We start from the raw sequence: 19,716 nt of genomic DNA, 5'->3' as shown, positions 1-19,716 counted from the left end.
CAAGAACGGTAAAATGACACGAATGGTTTACAAATAATATTCATAATATCCCTTTAACTCATCAAATAAAATTTAAAAGGAAAGTTGGTGAGTAGTAATTGAAAAAATAAATTAATAACATGATAAAATTTAAAAGGAAAGTTGGTGAGTTGTAATTAATTACATGAATATTGTACTATGGTAGTACGTGAAATATAAACTTTTTTTTTTGCCAAATAAGTATAAGCTATTAGACTGGTGGAATTAAATTTCAGCCATTAATTAACATTAGACTATACGGAAAAAAAATCAATCCTTTCGAGTCTTTACTTTTCAATAAATTATATGTTTTTCTTGTTTTTCCTTATAAGATTATAAGTCATGGTTGCCGGGGTTGGTGGATGGTATCCCATATCGACCGCCACATCTGTCCGAGATTGTCGGATATCTCAGAGCTCCGGCAACCTAGGCTATGGGTTTGGCCCGGAAAATCAAAAATATTACAAAGAATTGGAACAGCCATCATAAATAAATAATTGATAAAGGATTGACATTTAATATTTTTACGTTTATTAAATATAAATGGTTCAGATTAAAAATGAAAATCCGACGGTAGGATGACTGACAATGCTGGTCGGACGGTGGACTTCAGACACGAGGAGCATCTTGGAGATCATGCTTGGGGAAGTCAAGGGGAGGCTCCAGGAGAAGGGTATGTACCTGAAGGTCTCTAGGGAAGTAGAAGAAGCCCTGATCAGGGTAGGGTTCCACCAGAGCTATGGAGCCAGGGCACTGCAAAGGGCCATCAAGAGGCAAGTCGAAGATCAGCTGGCTGATGCCATTCTTCATGGCACCATTAAAGAAGGCGAATACGCGCTTTTGTTCTTGGATAGTAATGGGCATATGAAAATCGACAGCTCCAACCACACGGAGATTTTCTTTTTCTGGCAACTAACGAGACGGCGACTTAACTAAATAGTTCATATTGCTCGAACCTAGTTCTGTCGGGGTATCATATATAGCATGACCCGAATGTTTGTTGCTTGGAGTTGAAAGATCGAACTATAGGCTACTATATGTATTGAAAAGTTTAGTTGTGGTTTTTCTCCCCATAAATTGGGAGATCAAGGAATGGATTAATCTTTAATCTCCTTAGTGTGACTTTGGATTGACTTCATCTGCTTTTACAGAGACCATGGCTGGATAAATTGATACTTATTTCACGCGTGGCCATTGAAATTAGTCGGACCAGACGTACTTGGTTGTTGGGTAACTAGCTTCCAAGTTTTGGTCACGTCGCAAAAAAGTTCGTAAGACAGCTACAAAGAGTCGAACCATTTTGTAACACAAAATGAATCTAAAGAACTACCAAATAAATACCAATTATGAGAACGCCGAATAAGTAATCCAAGAACATTACATAGTATAGAATTAACAAAAGCAACCAAGACACCAATGAAGTTTTTTCAACTGCAATGCCATTTCTATTTGTTAAGGTAAGAACTTGATCTTCCTCATTGGCCTGAAAAATGCAATCCCAGACCTAGCAAAATTAATCCGAATGCAAAATGTAATAAATCGCAGCATGTGTCCCTCGTCACTTCATCGATCGTTAAGGTTTTGGGGACTGGCCCTAGGTTGTCAATATCTTCGAGAGAATGATCATATATATCATTTGCTATCATCATGACAGAAGATCCCGAAATAGACTGAGGTTGTAAGTCAATTGCATTGGGATACAATTGTACTTTTCTTAATGAATAGGGGAGGGACAACCCAGTGACAATGGACATAGAGTTTTATTTGTTTGTGACATGCCACACTTTCTTACCAATCACAGGGAAGGCGAACCTCTACCTCACAAATATGTGACAAAGAAGAACCGGTAAGATTGTTTCAATTAAAAATATTTATCACAATTAATCAATTGATCAATATTCATTATTTAGTGTATTGAAATTTTATCGGTACTTCCTCAAATTACGTAACGAGATAGAATTACCGAAAAATCTCTTGAACCGAAAACATTTTGAATAGAAAAAAAGTTGCCTTATCGTTTTGACAATAAATCCCACTGTTACCAAAAGTTTCATTAATGGAATGGAAATTCACCAATAAAATAAAATCGTAGAAAACCTTGGTTTCACATGAAAAGTATGTTTTAATCAAGCTAGACCAAGTACCAATAATTACTAATGGTAAAACTACTTGTATGACTTTATTAACTACTAGAATTTCAATTTCATTGTACTAGGTTTATTGGCTTCTCTTATAAAAAATAAATTATTGATGAATACTGATTCCATGGTAAAATTTTGCTTATCCTGATTACAACACTGGTCAGATCCCCTTCGTTTTTTTCCCCCCCTCAATATTACAACGGTTATTAACTGAAATTAATTATCGCTTGCCCAGTTTACGAAGTATTCGGTTTTAACCCGCGTAATTTGCTTCGTTGTTCCTATTTGGGCCGGACCGGGTTCATGGCGGTCCCTTATATCCCGGGAAGGAACCCATTTCTCTAGACCAAACCGTACCTGCCCAGCCCAAATGAATGAAGACCGCGGCGCGAGCGAAGCCGTTGCTGTCTTTGGCGCCAACTCCCGACAAAGCCCCGCCCTCCATAGCCATAACCAACTCCTCGCCCAACCTCGCCCCGTGGTTCGATAAGTACGTCGACCGGACCAATGTCGGCTCCTGGAACTCTGTCATCGCCGAGCTGGCCCGCTCCGGCGACTCGGCCGAGGCTCTCGGGGCCTTCGCTTCTATGCGAAGGCTCTCCGTCTCCCCGAACCGCTCCTCCTTCCCCTGCGCCATCAAGTCCTGCTCTGCCCTCCTCGACCTCAGCTCCGGCCGGCAGGCCCACCAGCAGGCCGTGGTGTTCGGGTACGAGTCGGACCTCTTCGTCTCGTCCGCCCTGATCGATATGTACTCAAAATGCGGGGAGCTGACGGACGCCAGGTTGCTGTTTGACGAAATGCCCCGCAGAAATGTCGTTTCCTGGACGTCGATGATGACTGGGTATTGTCACAGTGCATTCCATGCATTTCTGGAATTTGTGCATTAGTATTTGGACGTTTCTTCCGAAAGTTTGTGTTTTGATTACTTTGGAGCAATTCAATTTACACCTTCCATACATGAATGTTTAAACAGCTACATCCAAAATGGTAACTGGCTCGAAGCTTTATCAGTTTTCAAGGACCTTTTGGTCGAAGAGAGAGAGATCGGGAGGTCAGACAATGGGGAGGTTCTCGTCGACTCGATAGCCATGTCGTCTGCATTATCAGCATGTTCTCATGCTGCCAAGAGACATACCACTGAGGGCCTCCACAGCATCGTTCTGAAGAAGGGGTTCGGGTCTTATTCGGGAGTCAGGAACGGTCTGATTGATGCATATGCAAAGTGCAGGGAGGTTGGGAAGTCAAGGGAGGTGTTTGATGAGATGGGTGAGAGGGATTCTGTTTCTTGGAACTCGATGATTGCTGTCTATGCGCAGGGTGGAATGGCGATGGAGGCATTGGAAGTGTTTGCGAAAATGGTGAAGGAGAGAAGTGTCAAATTTAATGAGGTGACGCTCTCTACTGCGCTGTTTGCTTGTGCTCATCTGGGGGCTCTGCGTGCAGGGAAGTGCATACATGATCAGGTAATCCCCTTTTCTCATGTTTAAGGAGAAATTTGTTCTCACCATAGTTTTTTTCGAACAAGACCGAATGCTTGAACCTGATTTTCTGAAATGCGTAGGCCATAAAGATGAACCTTGAGGGGGATGTCTATGTTGGCACCTCCGTTGTTGACATGTATTGCAAGTGCGGGAGAGTCGAGAAGGCGAGGAAAGCATTTGTGCGTATAAAACAGAGGAACGTCACAACATGGACTGCCCTAATCAGGGGCTACGGAATGCATGGACAGGCCAGAAAAGCCCTGGAAGTCTTCTACGACATGATAAAGGCCCGAGTGAGGCCTAATTACGTCACCTTCGTGTCAGTCTTAAACGCCTGTAGCCACTCAGGCCTCCTTGATGAGGGCTGGCACTGGTTCAACTCAATGCTGCATGAGTATGGTATTGAGCCTGGGATTGAGCATTACGGTTGCATTGTGGACCTCCTTGGGCGAGCGGGGCATCTTCAGCGGGCTTACGACCTGATCCAGGGGATGAAGATGGAGCCTGATTTCGTGATCTGGGGGTCCCTCCTTGGGGCCTGTAGGGTCCACAAGAATGTAGAGCTCGGGGAGGTTTCGGCGAGAAAGTTGTTCGAGCTGGACCCAGACAATTGCGGATACTACGTGTTGCTCTGCAACATATATGCTGATGCTGAACGGTGGGAAGACATAGACAGGGTCAGGGGGATCATGAAGAGCCGAGGGCTGGTGAAGACTCCAGGGTTCAGTCTGGTCGAGCTCAGAGGTCAGGTCCACATGTTCCTAGTTGGGGACAGGGAGCATCCTCAGCACGAGAAAGTCTACCAGTTCCTTGAGGAGATCTCTGTGAGACTCCAAGAGGCTGGCCATGTCCCGAACACTTCCTCGGACTCCCATGATGTCGAAGGGGAAGAGAAGGAGATGTTCCTCCGAATCCACAGCGAGAAGCTTGCAGTTGCCTTCGGGATCATGAACTCCAGTCCAGGCACCACTGTCCAAGTTATCAAGAACCTCAGGGTCTGCACAGACTGTCACACGGTCATCAAGCTGATGTCTAGGATAGCTGACCGGGAGATCGTGGTCAGGGATTCGAAGCGGTTCCACCACTTCAAGGACGGGTCGTGCTCGTGCGGAGATTACTGGTGATCGAGATTAATGTCATAGATTTTGTTCTCAAATTTCTGTCTCAAGAGTTATTTTTTTGCAAATTTTGTATTCATATCTTCATAACATGTGTAATTAATTACAGTGTAGAATTAAAAATTTGTTTTTCTTTTTTTTGGCAGATAAATTCATTTTTTAAATATTTTTCTGTCATGATAAAGATCTCATGACATTTGGGGCAAGACTGTAAATCAGCGAAAGAACAGGGATATGATGGTAAATTGATGGCGGCCGCCACGCATCGCGAGGAGCGCTGTCCAATAAAGGGAAGCCGTTGTCACACTCCTACTTCCCTCTCTTCGAACCTCAGCAGCACAGCTTGGCGTCGACCGATTGGGGACTCTGCGAAGTGCGAAGAAACCCTCGCGCTTCCATCTTCCTGCTCGCAGCTCGCTCGCTGTCGCCGTCTTCCAGCTACTGCCATGGCGCTCCCGGACACCCCGCGGGGGTCGCTGATCCCTAGCTTCCTGTACACCTCCTCCACCAGCAGGACTGTGGCTCTGGAGAAGCTACTCGCCCCGTCCTCCGAGCCGGCGGCCTCGAGTCGTGATTCGGTGCCCTATCCGGTCCAGAAGAGCTTCGTGGTTCCGTCCCCGAACGAGCCGGCCAAGAAGAAGATCGAGATGTACTCGCCGGAGTTCTACGCTGCCTGTACTGCTGGAGGTATCCTCAGCTGCGGTCTCACTCACATGGCCGTCACTCCTCTCGACCTCGTCAAGTGCAACATGCAGGTGACGTAGATCTGTCATTTCTTTGCATTCTTTGTGGACTGGAGCCTGTAGTCTGGTTAGATGTTGTCGCCGCCGCTGCTGCTAGGTTTTTTATCGGAGTGTAGATCCACGGTTGCCATCAATAGTATACGTACTGTGCTTACGGTTGATTTTATTCCCTGAATCTTGGACGGGAGATTTGTGTGCCTGGTTAGAGAATATGCTGAACATCGGACAATCTTGTTGGTTAGTTATCGCTCATTGACTGGTTCTCAGTTTTGGATTAGAGTTGAGATTACTGCATCAAGAACGAGAGAATACTTCCTGAATTTTTCACTTTTGACTACTCGTCCTCAATATATTGGTAATATTTTAGCCATAGCCAATGAAATAATGTATGAATAAAAGGATTATAAACATTTGACGGAATAGATTTCTGCATAGAATAGAAGAGTATTCATGATCCTTATTTAGCGGGCTTCAGCACTGATTTCTGCCTGCTGTATATTAGTATATTTTTCTTCATGATAGCAATAATCATAGGAGTTGGGTTAGTTGGAACGGCTGTAAATTTTTTTTTTCCTTTTTCTATTGTGGGTCCGTCACTGACAGTTCATTAGAATGTTATCTGCTGATGTCGTTATACCACAGAACCTGTAATTGAACCCTATGATCTGTGATTTTTCAGATTGATCCTGCAAAATACAAGAGCATCTCATCTGGTTTTGGAGTCTTGCTGAAGGAGCAGGGAATAAGAGGCTTCTTCAGGGGATGGGTGCCCACTCTCCTTGGTTATAGTGCCCAAGGCGCTTGCAAGTTTGGATTCTACGAATTCTTCAAGAAGTACTACTCTGACATTGCTGGTCCAGAGTATGCTTTGAAGTACAAGACTTTGATTTACCTTGCTGGCTCTGCATCTGCTGAGGTGATTGCTGACATCGCCCTTTGCCCTTTTGAGGCTGTGAAGGTCCGTGTGCAGACACAGCCTGGTTTTGCAAGGGGTATGGCAGATGGGTTTCCCAAGTTTATAAGATCCGAAGGTGCTCTTGGGTATGCCTAGAATCATTTCTCGTGCACTTTTGCATTCGAGTGAGAATAGTATTTTGTTTGAACTTGATTCTTACTTCAGAAACTCTTTGCAGGCTGTACAAGGGCATTGTTCCCCTCTGGGGTCGTCAAATTCCTTGTAAGTTAAGACATTCAATCATATATCTGTTAATGCTCACAAAATTTGTTCATCCAGGGAATTGAGTATTTTCATATGGACTAGATCTGCAACTATAGTGAAATGGATTCATTTCAGTGTCTCATGCAACATTATGAATCTTCCGAGCTCACATTTTGCTGCTGTTATGTAGAGATTTTTACTATCTCAGTAGTCACTAAAATAATTGAAATGGCAACAGGAATTTTATACTTCTAAGTTAGTGGTGACCAGTCCCTTTGATGTTAAGATAGTTGTAGATTTCTAGATCTATATTTGTTTGTGTCTAGGTCTCTTTGATATTTCGGTGGTCTCTCACTTGTGATCAATGAAGAGAATTTTATGTTTTTACTGCAGATACTATGATGAAGTTTGCTTCATTCGAAACCATTGTGGAACTAATCTACAAGCATGCAATCCCTACACCGAAGGATCAGTGCAGCAAACCTCTGCAGCTTGGTGTGAGTTTTGCTGGTGGATATGTGGCTGGAGTCTTCTGCGCTATTGTGTCTCACCCAGCTGACAACCTTGTCTCATTCCTCAACAATGCTAAGGGGGCTACAGTTGGTGATGTGAGTACTCTTGATAACATAAGATTTTCTCTCTCTCTCTCTCTTTGTCAAGTGCACCCCATCTATAGCTTGTCAAACTCCTAATGTCCAATTTACTCTCCTGCTCAGGCTGTGAAGAAGCTCGGTTTGTTGGGACTCTTCACCCGTGGGCTTCCTCTCCGTATCGTCATGATCGGAACTCTTACCGGAGCCCAGTGGGGCATATACGATGCATTCAAAGTTTTTGTGGGACTGTAAGTTCTCAATACTTTCCCCATCTTGTGTATGTCTTGATTTGTTTGGTTAAATTGAATTGGTTTCTCTCTCATTTTAGGCCCACGACGGGTGGTGTTTCTCCTACTCCTGCTCCCGTGGCAAGTGCTGCTGAACTTGCCAAGGCTTAAAATAGGAGTCATGGAGAATTGAACGATTGCAGGGAGTTGGAGATTGAATAGTAATGCGGATACTGAAGCTGTATCAGGGCTGTTAATTCTTTGAAATTTAGGACCTTCCTTTAATTGTGCCGGAGGTGGCTTGATCATTTTCTAGTTGGAGGTGGTTAACCTTGCTGAGATCCTTTTTTGTAGTTTAGGCCATATGAGGAGTTCACACTGGAAGTTTAGTATGATTAACTTAACCCCATAAGAAGAAAAATAACGAATCGTTGTTCGGTTGATAATGATTTTGAAACGTCTGCCCTTTTATGGAACTTTGCTCGGTATCTTCGGTATCTTCAATAGTTTCTTACCATTTTCCGGTATCAGGTGGAATTGGCAGCGCTTTCATTGTATTACAGCTTGGTGACCCTTCTTAACCATAGATCATTTGAGGTTTTGTGGAACTTTCCACTTTTGCCGTAGAAGAATCGTTTCTGAATTTACATTCGTTGATAACAAAGATATTAATGACTCTCTTCATCTCCCGCTTGCAAACCAAATAGTAAAGTGTGTCTCTAAATTAAAATTAGATTCTGTTATATATTTTCGTCAATTCAGTATCTAACAACTTCCCAGATCCTACTTCAATCGGGCTTTTCTAATCACGATAGCTTTCCATTTTTCTTTTTCCCAAATTTGGAAAGAATTTTAATTTAAAGTAATAAGTTTTAAGGACAGGAATGCTTTACAGAAAAAGGACCCCAACATGCAGCCATTGGGGATGGCATATTCCTGCTTGTTTCACCTACTTTCTCTCTTCTTGAGACGACCCAACAACATAAAAGAGAAAACAAGAATGGCGGGAAAGAATTTGCGGAGGTATGGCATCGGAGAACTTCTCGTGGGGAATAAACGGCAGGAAAGAACGTGCGCGCGGGTACGATACCGAATAATTTCCCGGGATAGGAATGATCATTGATCCCCCCCAGTAAGAGCCTCGGCGGGTGCCAAATAAAAGAACGGAGGAAGAAAACTAAATTTAAAGCGCCAAACGGCGTGGATCCGTCGCGGTGGTCTCTGAATAACAATGTATATAAAGAGACGAGAAGAGCTGACAGCTTCGTATATATAGTCATAATCAGATAATATATCTCTCCCTACTCTCTCTCTCTCTCTCTCTCTCTCTCTCTCTCCCGCCTGAAAATCCACCAAAACCCTAGAAAGCCGTGAGCTAGCAGTCGCTCATGGCAAAGACCCGAAGCGAGGAAGAAGAGCTCTCATTGCCTGCTAAGCGAAAACCGGATCTCACCTGCTCCAACCCCGACGAGGCTCCCCCGGCCAAGACTCCCAAGTCGGTCGACGCGATCAACGGCGTCTCTCACGCCGACAGCGGAGCCGAAACCGTCCAGGCCGAAGAGAATGCCGCCGGCAGGGCCGAGGTCCCCGATGCTTCTGGTAGATCCGGAGCTGATCTTGACGGGGGAGAAAAGGAAGCGGTGCAGGACTGCGAGATTGATGAAGACGATGAGGAGGATGACGAGGATTACGACGATGAAGAGGATGGCGAGGAGGATGGACAGCAAAGAATGGTGGATGTGAAGGGGAAAGGCATCCTTAAGGATGACAAGGGGAAGGGGAAACTGATCGTGGACGAAGACGACGACGGCGGCAGTGATAGTGACGACAGTGATGACGATGATCCTAGCGATAGTGACAGTGATGTGCAGTCTGGGAGCGACAGTGATTGGGCGGAGGATCCTCTAGCGGAGGTTGATTTGGACAACATCTTGCCTTCGAGGACTCGCCGGAAAAGAGCTCAGTCCGGAGTCGTCATCGCCGGCGATCGAGGGAAAACTGACAGGGGCAACGACGGCAGCAAAGCTTGATTCCAGTGAGGTTAGTGCAGAGCTCGGTTCGTGTTAGGCATTTGTTTTGGAGTTTTAGTTCGCTCAACTGATGAAGTGGAGGGATGTGTAGATCGAATTAGCTGAGATCTTGATGAATTCTTGGGCGATTATCCGCATTCAGTAGCGAGCTCTGCTCTGTCGATGGTTAACGTTGTGGCATGACATTGATATTCCCCCTGTATCAACTGTACTATCAGAAATACTCTAGCTGAAATTTGATCTGCAAAGGTTTTCCCTTTTATCTTTATCTTGGATGTTCAAAAGGAAAGAACAACTCTGCGGTTGAAACGTGTGGCAAGAATTGTTTCATGCTAGTGCATTATTGATTTCGGAGTAGAAAAAACAACTCTAAAGAATACTGCGTATTGTTTGGAAATGGGATAGTTCTTTTCCTTAGTTACAGGTTTGAACTGTTGAATTGTTTGTGGCATTCGCCATTTGAGAGTTCTGTGTAGTTGGGAGCCATTATGAGCGTATCGTTCTTGTGGTGGTTTGACTCCAGCTGGCTGAGTTGAGTGCCTGAGACTTCTGTGGTTGCGTGCGTATGAACTGCATTTGATGATAGTTCAAGATATGCTCAGAAAGTTAGTACGTTGTTGAGGATCAGCTGGCTGTGGTTATCCTTCGAAGCTTAAAGTTTGTGATACGGTTGCTTGAGGTGGTCTGATGGTTAGAGAACTTCTCATAAGTTCTTGCTCCATATTGCTTGCCTTCATTTGTTTTTACTGCAAATGATCCTACTAGTTAATGGTTTGGTAAATGGTACGAGTGTGATCTTGGTAGACCTTGAGAGACTAATCACGATTAATGAAAACCATCCACTTATAGAAAATTCTCGATACCCCTTGGGAGTTCTTTTCTGAGAAATGGGGCATTTCATAGAACAAGGTTTATGCTTCTTTTAAGTTGAATATGAAAGAGGGGTTTTGGATTTATCTGATCTGAGCTCTTTCATCCAGATTGTTTCTTCAAACAATAGTTCGAGATTAGCTCTTGTTCTAACTTCGGTTGAATCTACCGTTCCAAAGGTTTACTTGCTACCCAGTGTTATTATTGTTTTAAGTGCTATAGGTATTTCTGGAAGTTTAAGAGGGTTTGCTTTGCTATGTGAACTGGACCTTTGGATAATCTAATCGTTTGGCTAGCAGATTTCTTGGACCATTGATTCATCTGCATTATCTGATATACATTTGTTTTCTGTTCAAAGTTCACAACTTACCCTGCAATAGGTATATCAGAATCAAACAGTCTTCCTTAGCAGACACTATCAGGCACGTATGCACTCTGAGTCTCTGTTGGTGGTAGTTTCTAGTTTCAGCTGTGACTTTGCGAGGTGAATTACGACTTCAGTGAACTAGTGGGGCAGTGAGATATATTATTTTGTCATAATTATCATGCTGATGACTTCATCGAACAAAGCTCTCTGTTTTTCTGTCTTAGGAATGCTGAGATCGAGCTCCGGAATAATGTCGCTTGCTCTTCAGGAGCCTGTGGTAAAGAACTCTTCGTAAAGGTTAATCTCTTCATGACAGGGGGACGAATGAACAGACAATGATAAAACAAACATGGGTTTGCCGACTTGATTATAGGGATCGAGCGGTCGGGATCAGATTGGATCTAAATAAGGAATCACTCGCAAACCTCAATCTATACGGTACAATCAAATTTCATCCATCTTTGGATCTCATACCGAGAGATGAATTCCCAACTCATAAGCCAGAACGCAGAAATATTTGTCGGTCGACGGGCTTCTCTGACCTAAAGTGTGTCTTTCAAACTACTTCAAGTCTTCACTACCTCGTTAAACTTCTTAAATTAGCCCCTCTATTAAATATGCAGCGCAGCGTTTTTGCTGGACAATCAAAAAGTTGCAGATTCGATATTCAATTAGACTATCCGTAAAATTAGCCCGTCTAGATCCCAATAGTTTGCCTAATTTCCAAAACTATACACACGCGCACACACACATAAGATAGCATTCATGAGATATTCAAATTTATTTAAGACCATTCCACGGTTTCACAAGAAGAAAGAAAGAAGATCATATATACATACATACATACATATATATATATATATATATAGTCAATTGATGTTACAGTAATACTAAATCCTTCAACGCAGTCCACAATTTTTCTTTTATTCTATTGGCTTTTGGGTAGTGCGGAAATTAGTCAACCGTGAATATCGGCCGTGCATGTTTTCAAGTCGATACGTACTTTGTTGTCCGTTCACTGATATCAGAGGAATTGAATTCGTAATAAGTTCCATTCTCTCGATCATCTATAGCTGCAATGCTGCATGCATGCGGAGGAAAGAAACAAAGGAGTTCGAAATTTGCCTTTCCGAAGAGTTTTGAGGGAACTGCTAACCCATTTTATTACGTTGACAGATCTCTCTTAGTATCGTATTTTGCCTTTCCTGCACGTATTTGGTTCGCGGAGCATATGACTAGAAATATTCGATTGTTGCGGAAACATTTAACTGCTTTGTCTCAAGATGTATGTCTACGGAGAGGTGTGTGAATTTTTCCCTCATGTATGTGTGTCCGTGGATTGATTGTTCGTATGGAGGTTAATTCACTGAGGTCGAGTTGCAAAATAACCACTCGCTCTTTAAGAGTAGTTACTCAAACATCGATGAATTAATCGGACTTCATTGGACTTTCGGATACTGTAAGAAAGAAATATGGATTTGTTTCCAACTTAATTGTATCGATTGAGTGGTTTGAATCTGATCCGGCCAAGACAAGAATCACTCGTGACACGAACCTCAATCTACTGTGGTATAATCGAGATTTCCTCAATGTTTGGATCCCTTCTGGAGGAGAAATAATTCCCAACTCTTAAGCCATAAGGCAGAAGTTTTCGTCACGCGGCTAAGGAAACAGCGTGTGTTTTTGGCCGACGAGCTTCTCTGACCAAAATTTTTTCTGTCAAATTACTATTCTTCCTTATTTAAAAAAAAGAAAAAGAAAAAAGAAGTCAACAAAACGTTAACAATCAACTGCATCCTAATAAAGAAAATTAAAACGATCTCATCATCCCATTCTAGAAACGCAACAAAATGCAAGGACTTTTTGCAGGCTCAAATAATAATATCCACGTAAATTTACTCCGGATATGAACGGTACGGTATTTGAGACTCCATCGCTATTGGATGAGGTCTCCCTTATTTAGCATGACGGTCGTATCCCATGGCATGCGAAAAGAGCGTCATCGAGAAGGGGTGCTACTGCTTGGATCGGAATTCGAGATTAAATTTGGATTGGTGAGTTCCACGAGCCATGAAGAAATGGCATAAGCAAGCATATGGTATCAGATTTTGTCAAAATTAAAGGAACCTTCCTGCCTAAGTATTTTTATTAGGCAACTTCCACTTCATCACCATCGTCTTATAAAATCCCCTCTCCAACCACTCCATCATTCAAAATCCATCCAAATTCCTCCCTACTTCTTCATCATCATCATCTTCCTCTTTCATTGAACTCCCAAGACACAGAAAAAGATGAACCATAACACCTCAGAATCATCTCAGCAACAGCCTCACCATTCCCCTTCCAATGCCGAGGACAACACGAACCCCTTCCACCGAGAAGACCTTCCCCGTCCCGACCCGAAGGAGACCAACCCTTTCCTCCACCAGCAGCAGCAGGAGCCCCATCTCTACCCTCCTGTCTGTGCCCCAGAACCCGAGGAGAAGATCCCGGTCCCCGAAAAAACCGTATCCCCTCCTCCCGTGACTGCCACCGCCATCCCGTCATCCTCCTCCTCCTCGGCTCCTCCGCCGCCGCCAGCGGAACAAGAGAAATGGGGGACGTGCGTGATGGGAAGTCCCGCGGTTCCCACTGTCCATCCGGACAACAAGAAGGCGGCGCTGTGGGGAGCCACCGGGGAGGTTGCCCACCAACACCACCATCCTTACCTGCAGTATAGCCCTATAGAGAGGCCTGCCTCTGGGCAAACCAGCACCGGCAGCAGCAGCCCGATGGAGAACATACTGCATACCTTCAACTCGTGGAGCAACAAGGCCGAGACCATGGCATCTAATATCTGGCACAACTGTACGTTACACACGTTTTTCCGACAACCAGCAATTTTCATTCTTTGAATATACATATGCTTTCCGTACCACGATCAGCTTCTTTTGACAAACGGATGTTTGTTTTTGGCATGTCCTATATCAGTGAAGACTGGGCAGTCTGTGTCCGGAGCGGCTTGGGCAAAGGTGAACCTGAGAGCGAAGGCGATCACGGGAGGTGGGTTCGAGTCGCTCTACAAGCAGACCTTCAGTACCTTCCCTAATGAGACGCTGAGGAAGACTTTCGCCTGCTACCTCTCAACCTCCACCGGACCTGTCGCTGGAACTCTTTACCTGTCGAACATTCACGCTGCCTTCTGCAGTGACCGCCCCTTGTCCTTCACTGCCCCCTCGGGTCAGGTGACTTGGAGCTACTACAAGGTAATAGATATGAACTGACTTCTCTGTTCTGCATATAACAGTACTGCTCCTCGACAGTTCGTCAGACCAGCTCCGACAGATAAGACTGATGTATTAATTGATTTCATGGAACAGGTATTCGTGCCGCTCGGGAAGATCGGAGCAGTGAGCCCGGTGGTGATGAGGGAGAATCAATCAGAGAAGTACATTCAGATTGTGACACTGGAGGGGCACGATTTCTGGTTCATGGGATTCGTCAACTACGACAAAGCTTGCCGACACTTAACCGAGAGCGTGTCTGCCTTCGTAGCTTCAGGGGTCGCAGTCTATCAGCCGCCCCCGCATGAGCAGCCCTCGAATGATGCGGTTCATCTTTGAGGAAGAGCTTCTCCCCCTGTATTTGCCATTCCTCTGTACTTTTTGGCAGTTCATCTTTGAGGAAGAGCTTCTCCCCTGTATTTGCCATTCCTCTGTACTTTTTGGCAGTTCTATGTATTCTTTGCTATTCTGAGTGCCATTTGCGATTCATATTCATGCTCTTTCATTGACTGCGTTATGCAGATTTTTGTTCAGAATTTCCGGTTTGCTGTGATTACTATACACGTCATATTGCTATACACATCTCCTCAAAAACTGTCGATGTCTCCAAAATACTCATACAAAGTAAGAAATAAGCACCTTCCCCAGTTAATAATCAGAGTCCAGTTCCAAATCCATATCAATAGTTATACACAGTACATATACCATAATCTAAATTCGCTCCATTCCCCTTCCCGGTCAGTCCGTTACACCAGAAGGGCCGTAAGACCCCAACCCGGCTCGATGATTACAACATCAACACCCGGCAATCAACACCCGGCTCAATGATTACAACATCAACATATGACTTCTACGATAGGATATTGTGTTGGCAAAACACTTCGACACTAACTCGGATAATCAGATTCAGGACACATCCCCAGCAAAGGAACAATCATTTCTCGTCTAATATCTTAGCTCGTTGATAGCAAAGGGCAGAAAGAGTCTTTGAAGGAGGTCTTTGACATCAAAGAAATAAGTAATAACGAAAGGGAGAAGGTCCTGGATTAGTTTGTACTGGTGGTAAGACTTGGTTGAAAGGTCTTCCTCGGGGAAACTTATCAGATGAAATTAAGAGGAGGGCAAGGGAACAATAGAAAGCATCGAGCAACAAATGAATTATCGAATCCAAAATTTATGAGCCTCATAATGAAAAATACAATGAAGACACAACATTGTAAGATTAGTTCTCACTCGAATCAGATCCTGTTTGATGCTATAAAGCTGGGTCGAGGAATGGGTCAGTTCATTCGCACTAACTAAAAACCACCTCAACCAAAAGTTCAGTAGACCATGACACTAACAGCAGGACTAGCCTTGTTCTATGCGTCAGAACCGCTGATGAACTGACTATCTTTCATGGTGGCTTAGCGCTTCTTTTTGCTACCTTTGGCAGCACCGGACTTTGAGGGGGTAGTGATCAAGTAAACGAAGAGAACAATGATGCTGATCACGGAAATCAGCGATCCATACTTCGCCAGCAATTTCTGCAACAGAGAGAAATGGGAAACTGATCAGTCAAAGAGAAGGCAAATGTAGATCTTCCAGCCAGATAATGGAATCTCATGGGGAAAGCATAGTCCACAAATTAACAAGATTTAAGGCCCAAAACTAAACCATACTCCATCATATTTTCACTTTAGCAGTAAAGCATCATTCCCAGATAGATCTGTATATTTATGGTCTAATGATTCATCAAAATTAACGGTGCAAAGTTCATGTCTCTTCAGAGAAAGACATATATACTCATGTAAAGTTCATATCTCTTCAGAGAAAGATATATATACTTATGTTGATTTTTCTGTTACCAGCTCCAGCCACTCCAATGTGCAGTTTATTGCAGAAAAAATGTTTAGGAACTGGAGAGAAGTTCATCTATCTTCTTCCGTATGAGTAAATTTCTCCACACCCATATGGAAAATAAAATATAGAGAGAGGATGTGGGACAAGAGCAAGATTGGCAGATTTCATACCTTAGCCTTTAAAGTTCGGATCCCGGAGATAAAATCCCATGCAAAAGAGGAAAAAGGAAAAAGTCATTTCCAAGAAAGGTAGCATAAGGAGAACTGGTTCAAGCAAAAACTGCAAATGAATCACATACCCACTCAAACTTCTTCTCCGGAGGTCTATCTGCAAGTACATCAAGAGGTAGTATCGGAGTAGAATAGGCCACCTGGAGACGAAGCAATTCTTTTTAGTCGAAGATCAAAACTCAACTCCTTTACAGTGGAATAACAACAGTATTGATACTATAGTTGAGAATCGAACCTGTGAAGCAGCCTTGGTTGGGATACGGAATGTAATCACTGCAGGTGCCCCGAAAAACATCCCCTTTTCTTTAGCCTCCAGCTCAAAAGAGTGAGACAGAAGGCCGCCACTGCAATTCACAAGTTCCGTTCCCTAAATTCATGGTGTTCCGAGGAGAAAAAGGAAGAAATCCAAGTAAAGAAATGAAAAGAATGATGAATGGGGAGCACTCACGCATCAAGTCTTTCCCATGACTGAGAAAGGTTTCCGCTGACAATATCAAATGCGTCGTGAGACCAACTATCGTCGGAAACAGTCACATCATACGCCGTCCTGCAGATATAGTTTTCAGACAAAAGGTTTAGACAGTACAAGATAAATGCTAATGCAATGAGAAGAACAATACAAAGATCACTATGAAACCATAGAGAATAGCAAAGTTATTATAAGCAAATTCTACATATATATCATAAGAAAGCAATCCAAGAAGAGAGCAATTCTTACACCCCTAATTAATAAAGAACAAAACTTAAATTAAAAAAATAAAATAATAATAATTAGAGGGGTGAATGCATTTTTTTTCATCATGAACATGAACTAGAATCATCTGGGAAATGGCTACATCAGAGCATCCACCTCATGACAGGCCAAAGAAATCCAAATTCCAGCCCTTTCCAATATCTAAACTTTCATCTAATGTTAGAAGCAAACGAGAACAGCTAAGTGGCAAGACCAGACATTCAGGAATCCCTAAATCATGTTCTCCCTGCATGTTGCCTCGATAACATTCACCTATAATCTCAGAAAATGTAGCAGTATTGATTCCCAAACAACCTAATAGTACCGGAAAGCATCAAACTTCATAAGCACAAACACCTAAGTGCAATCGAACATGCAGCAGATCAACACATTAACATGAGTTGCATGCACGAGCGCAATTAGATCTACAGCGCTAGAGAACAAAATGGGCGCCAAAGGGCTGAATATGAAAGATTCAAAATTCAAGAAGAGGGAATTAAGCATCACTCACGCAGATCCTTGGTTGTAGATGTCGATGGAGACGGAGACGCGCTCGACGCCGGACTTGAGCCGGTTGAGGGACGCCTTCTTGTGGGCGACGATGAACGGAACATCGGAGATCCCGAGGGCCGGAGACAGGAGCAACAGCGCACAAAGCACGGAGATCGCTGACTTGAAGATCGTAATCGCCATCGCCGGTGAGCTGAGCTTAGAAATGCAGAAAAATCGCAGGTCTTAAGGGTTTTTATGGCGTGGACTCGGCGCTGCGGGAAGGGTATTTTCGGGTTTTTATTAATTTTGCTTTAATTTCATATAATTTTTTTTTCATTTTACTTTGTCTTAAGGAATTATTAGCTTAATTACAAACCAATGTTTTCCAACCCGACCTGAGTGTCGAAGCGAACACTTATCGGCATGGGGCCACAAACCAATCTTTCTCGAGCAAAACACTCATAGGATCGTGGTTTAACTAGTTCAACCACGGATTCGATATTTTTTTAATAAATTATAAGAAATTTTAGAATTATCAACACGAAAATTTAAAATAAAAAGGTTGACCTATTCGTTATTTTTATTAAATATATATATCAAAAGCAACAAATAAGGTTGATTACTCTCTGACATTCTCATTCAATTTCAGATTTCGATTGAAGAAATTGTTTTCATGTGTATATATATCGAAAGCAAGAGAAATAATATTATTACTTCATATAATTTTGTTGCTTAATAGTCATGGTTTCAATTCCTCAGGGAAAAACAAAAAACTTGATTAGAAAATAAAAGGCGATTGAATAAAAATTATTTTATCCATTCAAGATTTCACGTTTTACTCATAATCACCAAAATGGGACTTAGTGATAGATTTGCTTGGGAGGCTTATATATATATATATATATATATATAGGTCTTTGCAAAATAATTATCAAATTCAAAATTGAAAATCTTTTATATATTCTATTTCGTAATCTAGCAATGCTTTTTTACCAGTTTTATTCTCAATGTTAGCCAAATATTTGGAAAACCGGTTCGATCATAAAACGTGGCGGGTCAACTGGATCGATACGTAAACCGGGTTTTGTCGGGTCTGGCCAAAATTTGGGTCCTTTGTATATCCAGCCCGGATAAGGGACTCGGGTTTTAAAACATTAGGACCTTGAAACCCGACTCCCCGCGACTCATTGCCTGTGCTTGGGCCGGGTTAAAACTCTTCCAGCCCGCCCATTTGTAGGCGACGTTTATTAGCAACAAAAAAATATATTGCTAATCACATAAGCTTTTTCTACGAGCTATGTATCGATCTCCTTTAAATATCTTCTGTTAAAAAGGGGAAGGACCTTTCCCTATTGGGCAGGAAAATCATCATCTGGATAGCGGACCCAAGGCTGTGGAACTCGGGTGTGGGTCTTTTGTCGAAATGAAAACATCATAATTTCATATTGTTATTGTTATATTCTGCAAACAAAATTTTTATATTTGGATTCAACTCCTTGTCATGCTCGGAGAGGTTTTACGTCGAGTGTGTAAATAATATATCGAGATTAAAAGCGGATAACTAGATCAGATAAAGCATAATAATGAAACGATCTTTTTATTCACCTTGCATTCATCTTCTTGCTTGTTGCTGATGTCGTCTCACGTTTGGTGCGACTCAGAGTGAGAAGAGAAGGTCCAACATGAGCGACAAGGGCTCGTCGGCATAGCCAAGGAGACTGCCCGTCAATCGTGAGAGGGTCCTACCCAAGAACGTACCAAAGTTCCAGATATAGAACCTCCTGCACGCCGTAGGCAAGTCATCCTTGGCTACCGGACCAGCTCTTATCTTCATGTAGGGCCTCTCTCCTTCCGTTTTCGACCGTTTCCGACATTTCAGCATTAATCCTCCCGTTCTCGGTCCCTTTATGCAAGAGAAGATCCATTGGCTGGAAAGAGAAGCCCGGCATGAAAGAGAAGGGACTGTCTAGTTAGCCAAAGAGACTGCCTGAAACCGGGCCTGGACCTTGAAGGCACCCCGGCTCCCAGTATTCATGAACTTACACCGGAGCAGGCAAGTCATCCTTGGCTACCAAACAAGACTCTTATCTTCATGTTAGACATCTCTTCCGATCTTAGCCTGGTAGACAAGACTCTTATCTTCATGTTAGACATCTCTTCCGATCTTAGCCTCGATGCTGTTTCTACGACAGGGGAAGGTCTCTATTTATAATTGAAGAAGGAATATTGACCGTATTCCAAAGCTCCATACCTGATCTAGTTATCAGTTGCCTTATCGAGCAACCTTTTTCGGCTTTCGCTTTTATTACCTATTATACATACTTTTTCCACCTCACATTTGTAAGATAAAGCCTCCTCCCATAATGGAATATATTCTCCATATGCATAGAGACATGGAAACAGATTGAC

General features: G+C 43.0%; 5 protein-coding genes across 6 annotated transcripts; 4 read left to right on the top strand and 1 right to left on the bottom strand.

Moving 5' to 3' along the window:
• Window positions 1–2,497: 2,497 nt before the first annotated feature.
• Window positions 2,498–5,046, top strand: LOC116195456 (pentatricopeptide repeat-containing protein At3g26782, mitochondrial). 2 transcript variants are annotated; one of them, XM_031524662.1, is made up of 4 exons: window positions 2,498–3,000; window positions 3,133–3,622; window positions 3,721–4,760; window positions 4,905–5,046. In XM_031524662.1, coding segments are annotated over exons 1-4 (1,998 nt in total). In that variant the 5' UTR covers window positions 2,498–2,533; the 3' UTR covers window positions 4,906–5,046. The 2 variants fall into 2 exon arrangements, with proteins under 2 accessions (XP_031380522.1, XP_031380521.1); XM_031524661.1 differs by lacking the exon at window positions 4,905–5,046 and having other exon boundaries at window positions 3,721–4,896.
• Window positions 4,992–7,981, top strand: LOC116195457 (mitochondrial phosphate carrier protein 3, mitochondrial-like). The gene is made up of 6 exons (XM_031524663.1): window positions 4,992–5,513; window positions 6,181–6,542; window positions 6,635–6,678; window positions 7,054–7,268; window positions 7,377–7,501; window positions 7,582–7,981. The coding sequence occupies exons 1-6, from the start codon at window positions 5,007–5,009 to the stop codon at window positions 7,649–7,651; spliced, it is 1,323 nt and encodes a 440-aa protein (XP_031380523.1). The 5' UTR covers window positions 4,992–5,006; the 3' UTR covers window positions 7,652–7,981.
• A 259-nt stretch (window positions 7,982–8,240) lies between these two features.
• On the top strand, window positions 8,241–9,922 carry LOC116195458 (clumping factor B-like). The gene has a single exon (XM_031524664.1). It carries the CDS (start codon window positions 8,869–8,871, stop codon window positions 9,508–9,510), a length of 642 nt encoding a protein of 213 aa, XP_031380524.1. The 5' UTR covers window positions 8,241–8,868; the 3' UTR covers window positions 9,511–9,922.
• Window positions 9,923–12,749: 2,827 nt separating this feature from the next.
• Window positions 12,750–14,583, top strand: LOC116196789 (GEM-like protein 5). Its single transcript, XM_031526690.1, has 3 exons — window positions 12,750–13,594; window positions 13,718–13,992; window positions 14,107–14,583. The coding sequence occupies exons 1-3, from the start codon at window positions 13,039–13,041 to the stop codon at window positions 14,347–14,349; spliced, it is 1,074 nt and encodes a 357-aa protein (XP_031382550.1). The 5' UTR covers window positions 12,750–13,038; the 3' UTR covers window positions 14,350–14,583.
• A 554-nt stretch (window positions 14,584–15,137) lies between these two features.
• Window positions 15,138–17,541, bottom strand: LOC116196790 (translocon-associated protein subunit beta). Its single transcript, XM_031526691.1, has 6 exons — window positions 17,327–17,541; window positions 16,531–16,629; window positions 16,318–16,426; window positions 16,151–16,222; window positions 16,023–16,028; window positions 15,138–15,536 (listed from the first exon to the last, which is right to left on the bottom strand). Exons 1-6 carry the CDS (start codon window positions 17,506–17,508, stop codon window positions 15,417–15,419), a joined length of 588 nt encoding a protein of 195 aa, XP_031382551.1. The 5' UTR covers window positions 17,509–17,541; the 3' UTR covers window positions 15,138–15,416.
• Window positions 17,542–19,716: the final 2,175 nt, after the last annotated feature.

The sequence above is a fragment of the Punica granatum genome, chromosome 2 (assembly GCF_007655135.1).
Source record: "Punica granatum isolate Tunisia-2019 chromosome 2, ASM765513v2, whole genome shotgun sequence".
Taxonomy (NCBI): Eukaryota; Viridiplantae; Streptophyta; class Magnoliopsida; order Myrtales; family Lythraceae; genus Punica; species Punica granatum.
Note: the sequence above shows the minus strand (reverse complement) of the source record. Positions and strands in the feature narration are given on the sequence as shown.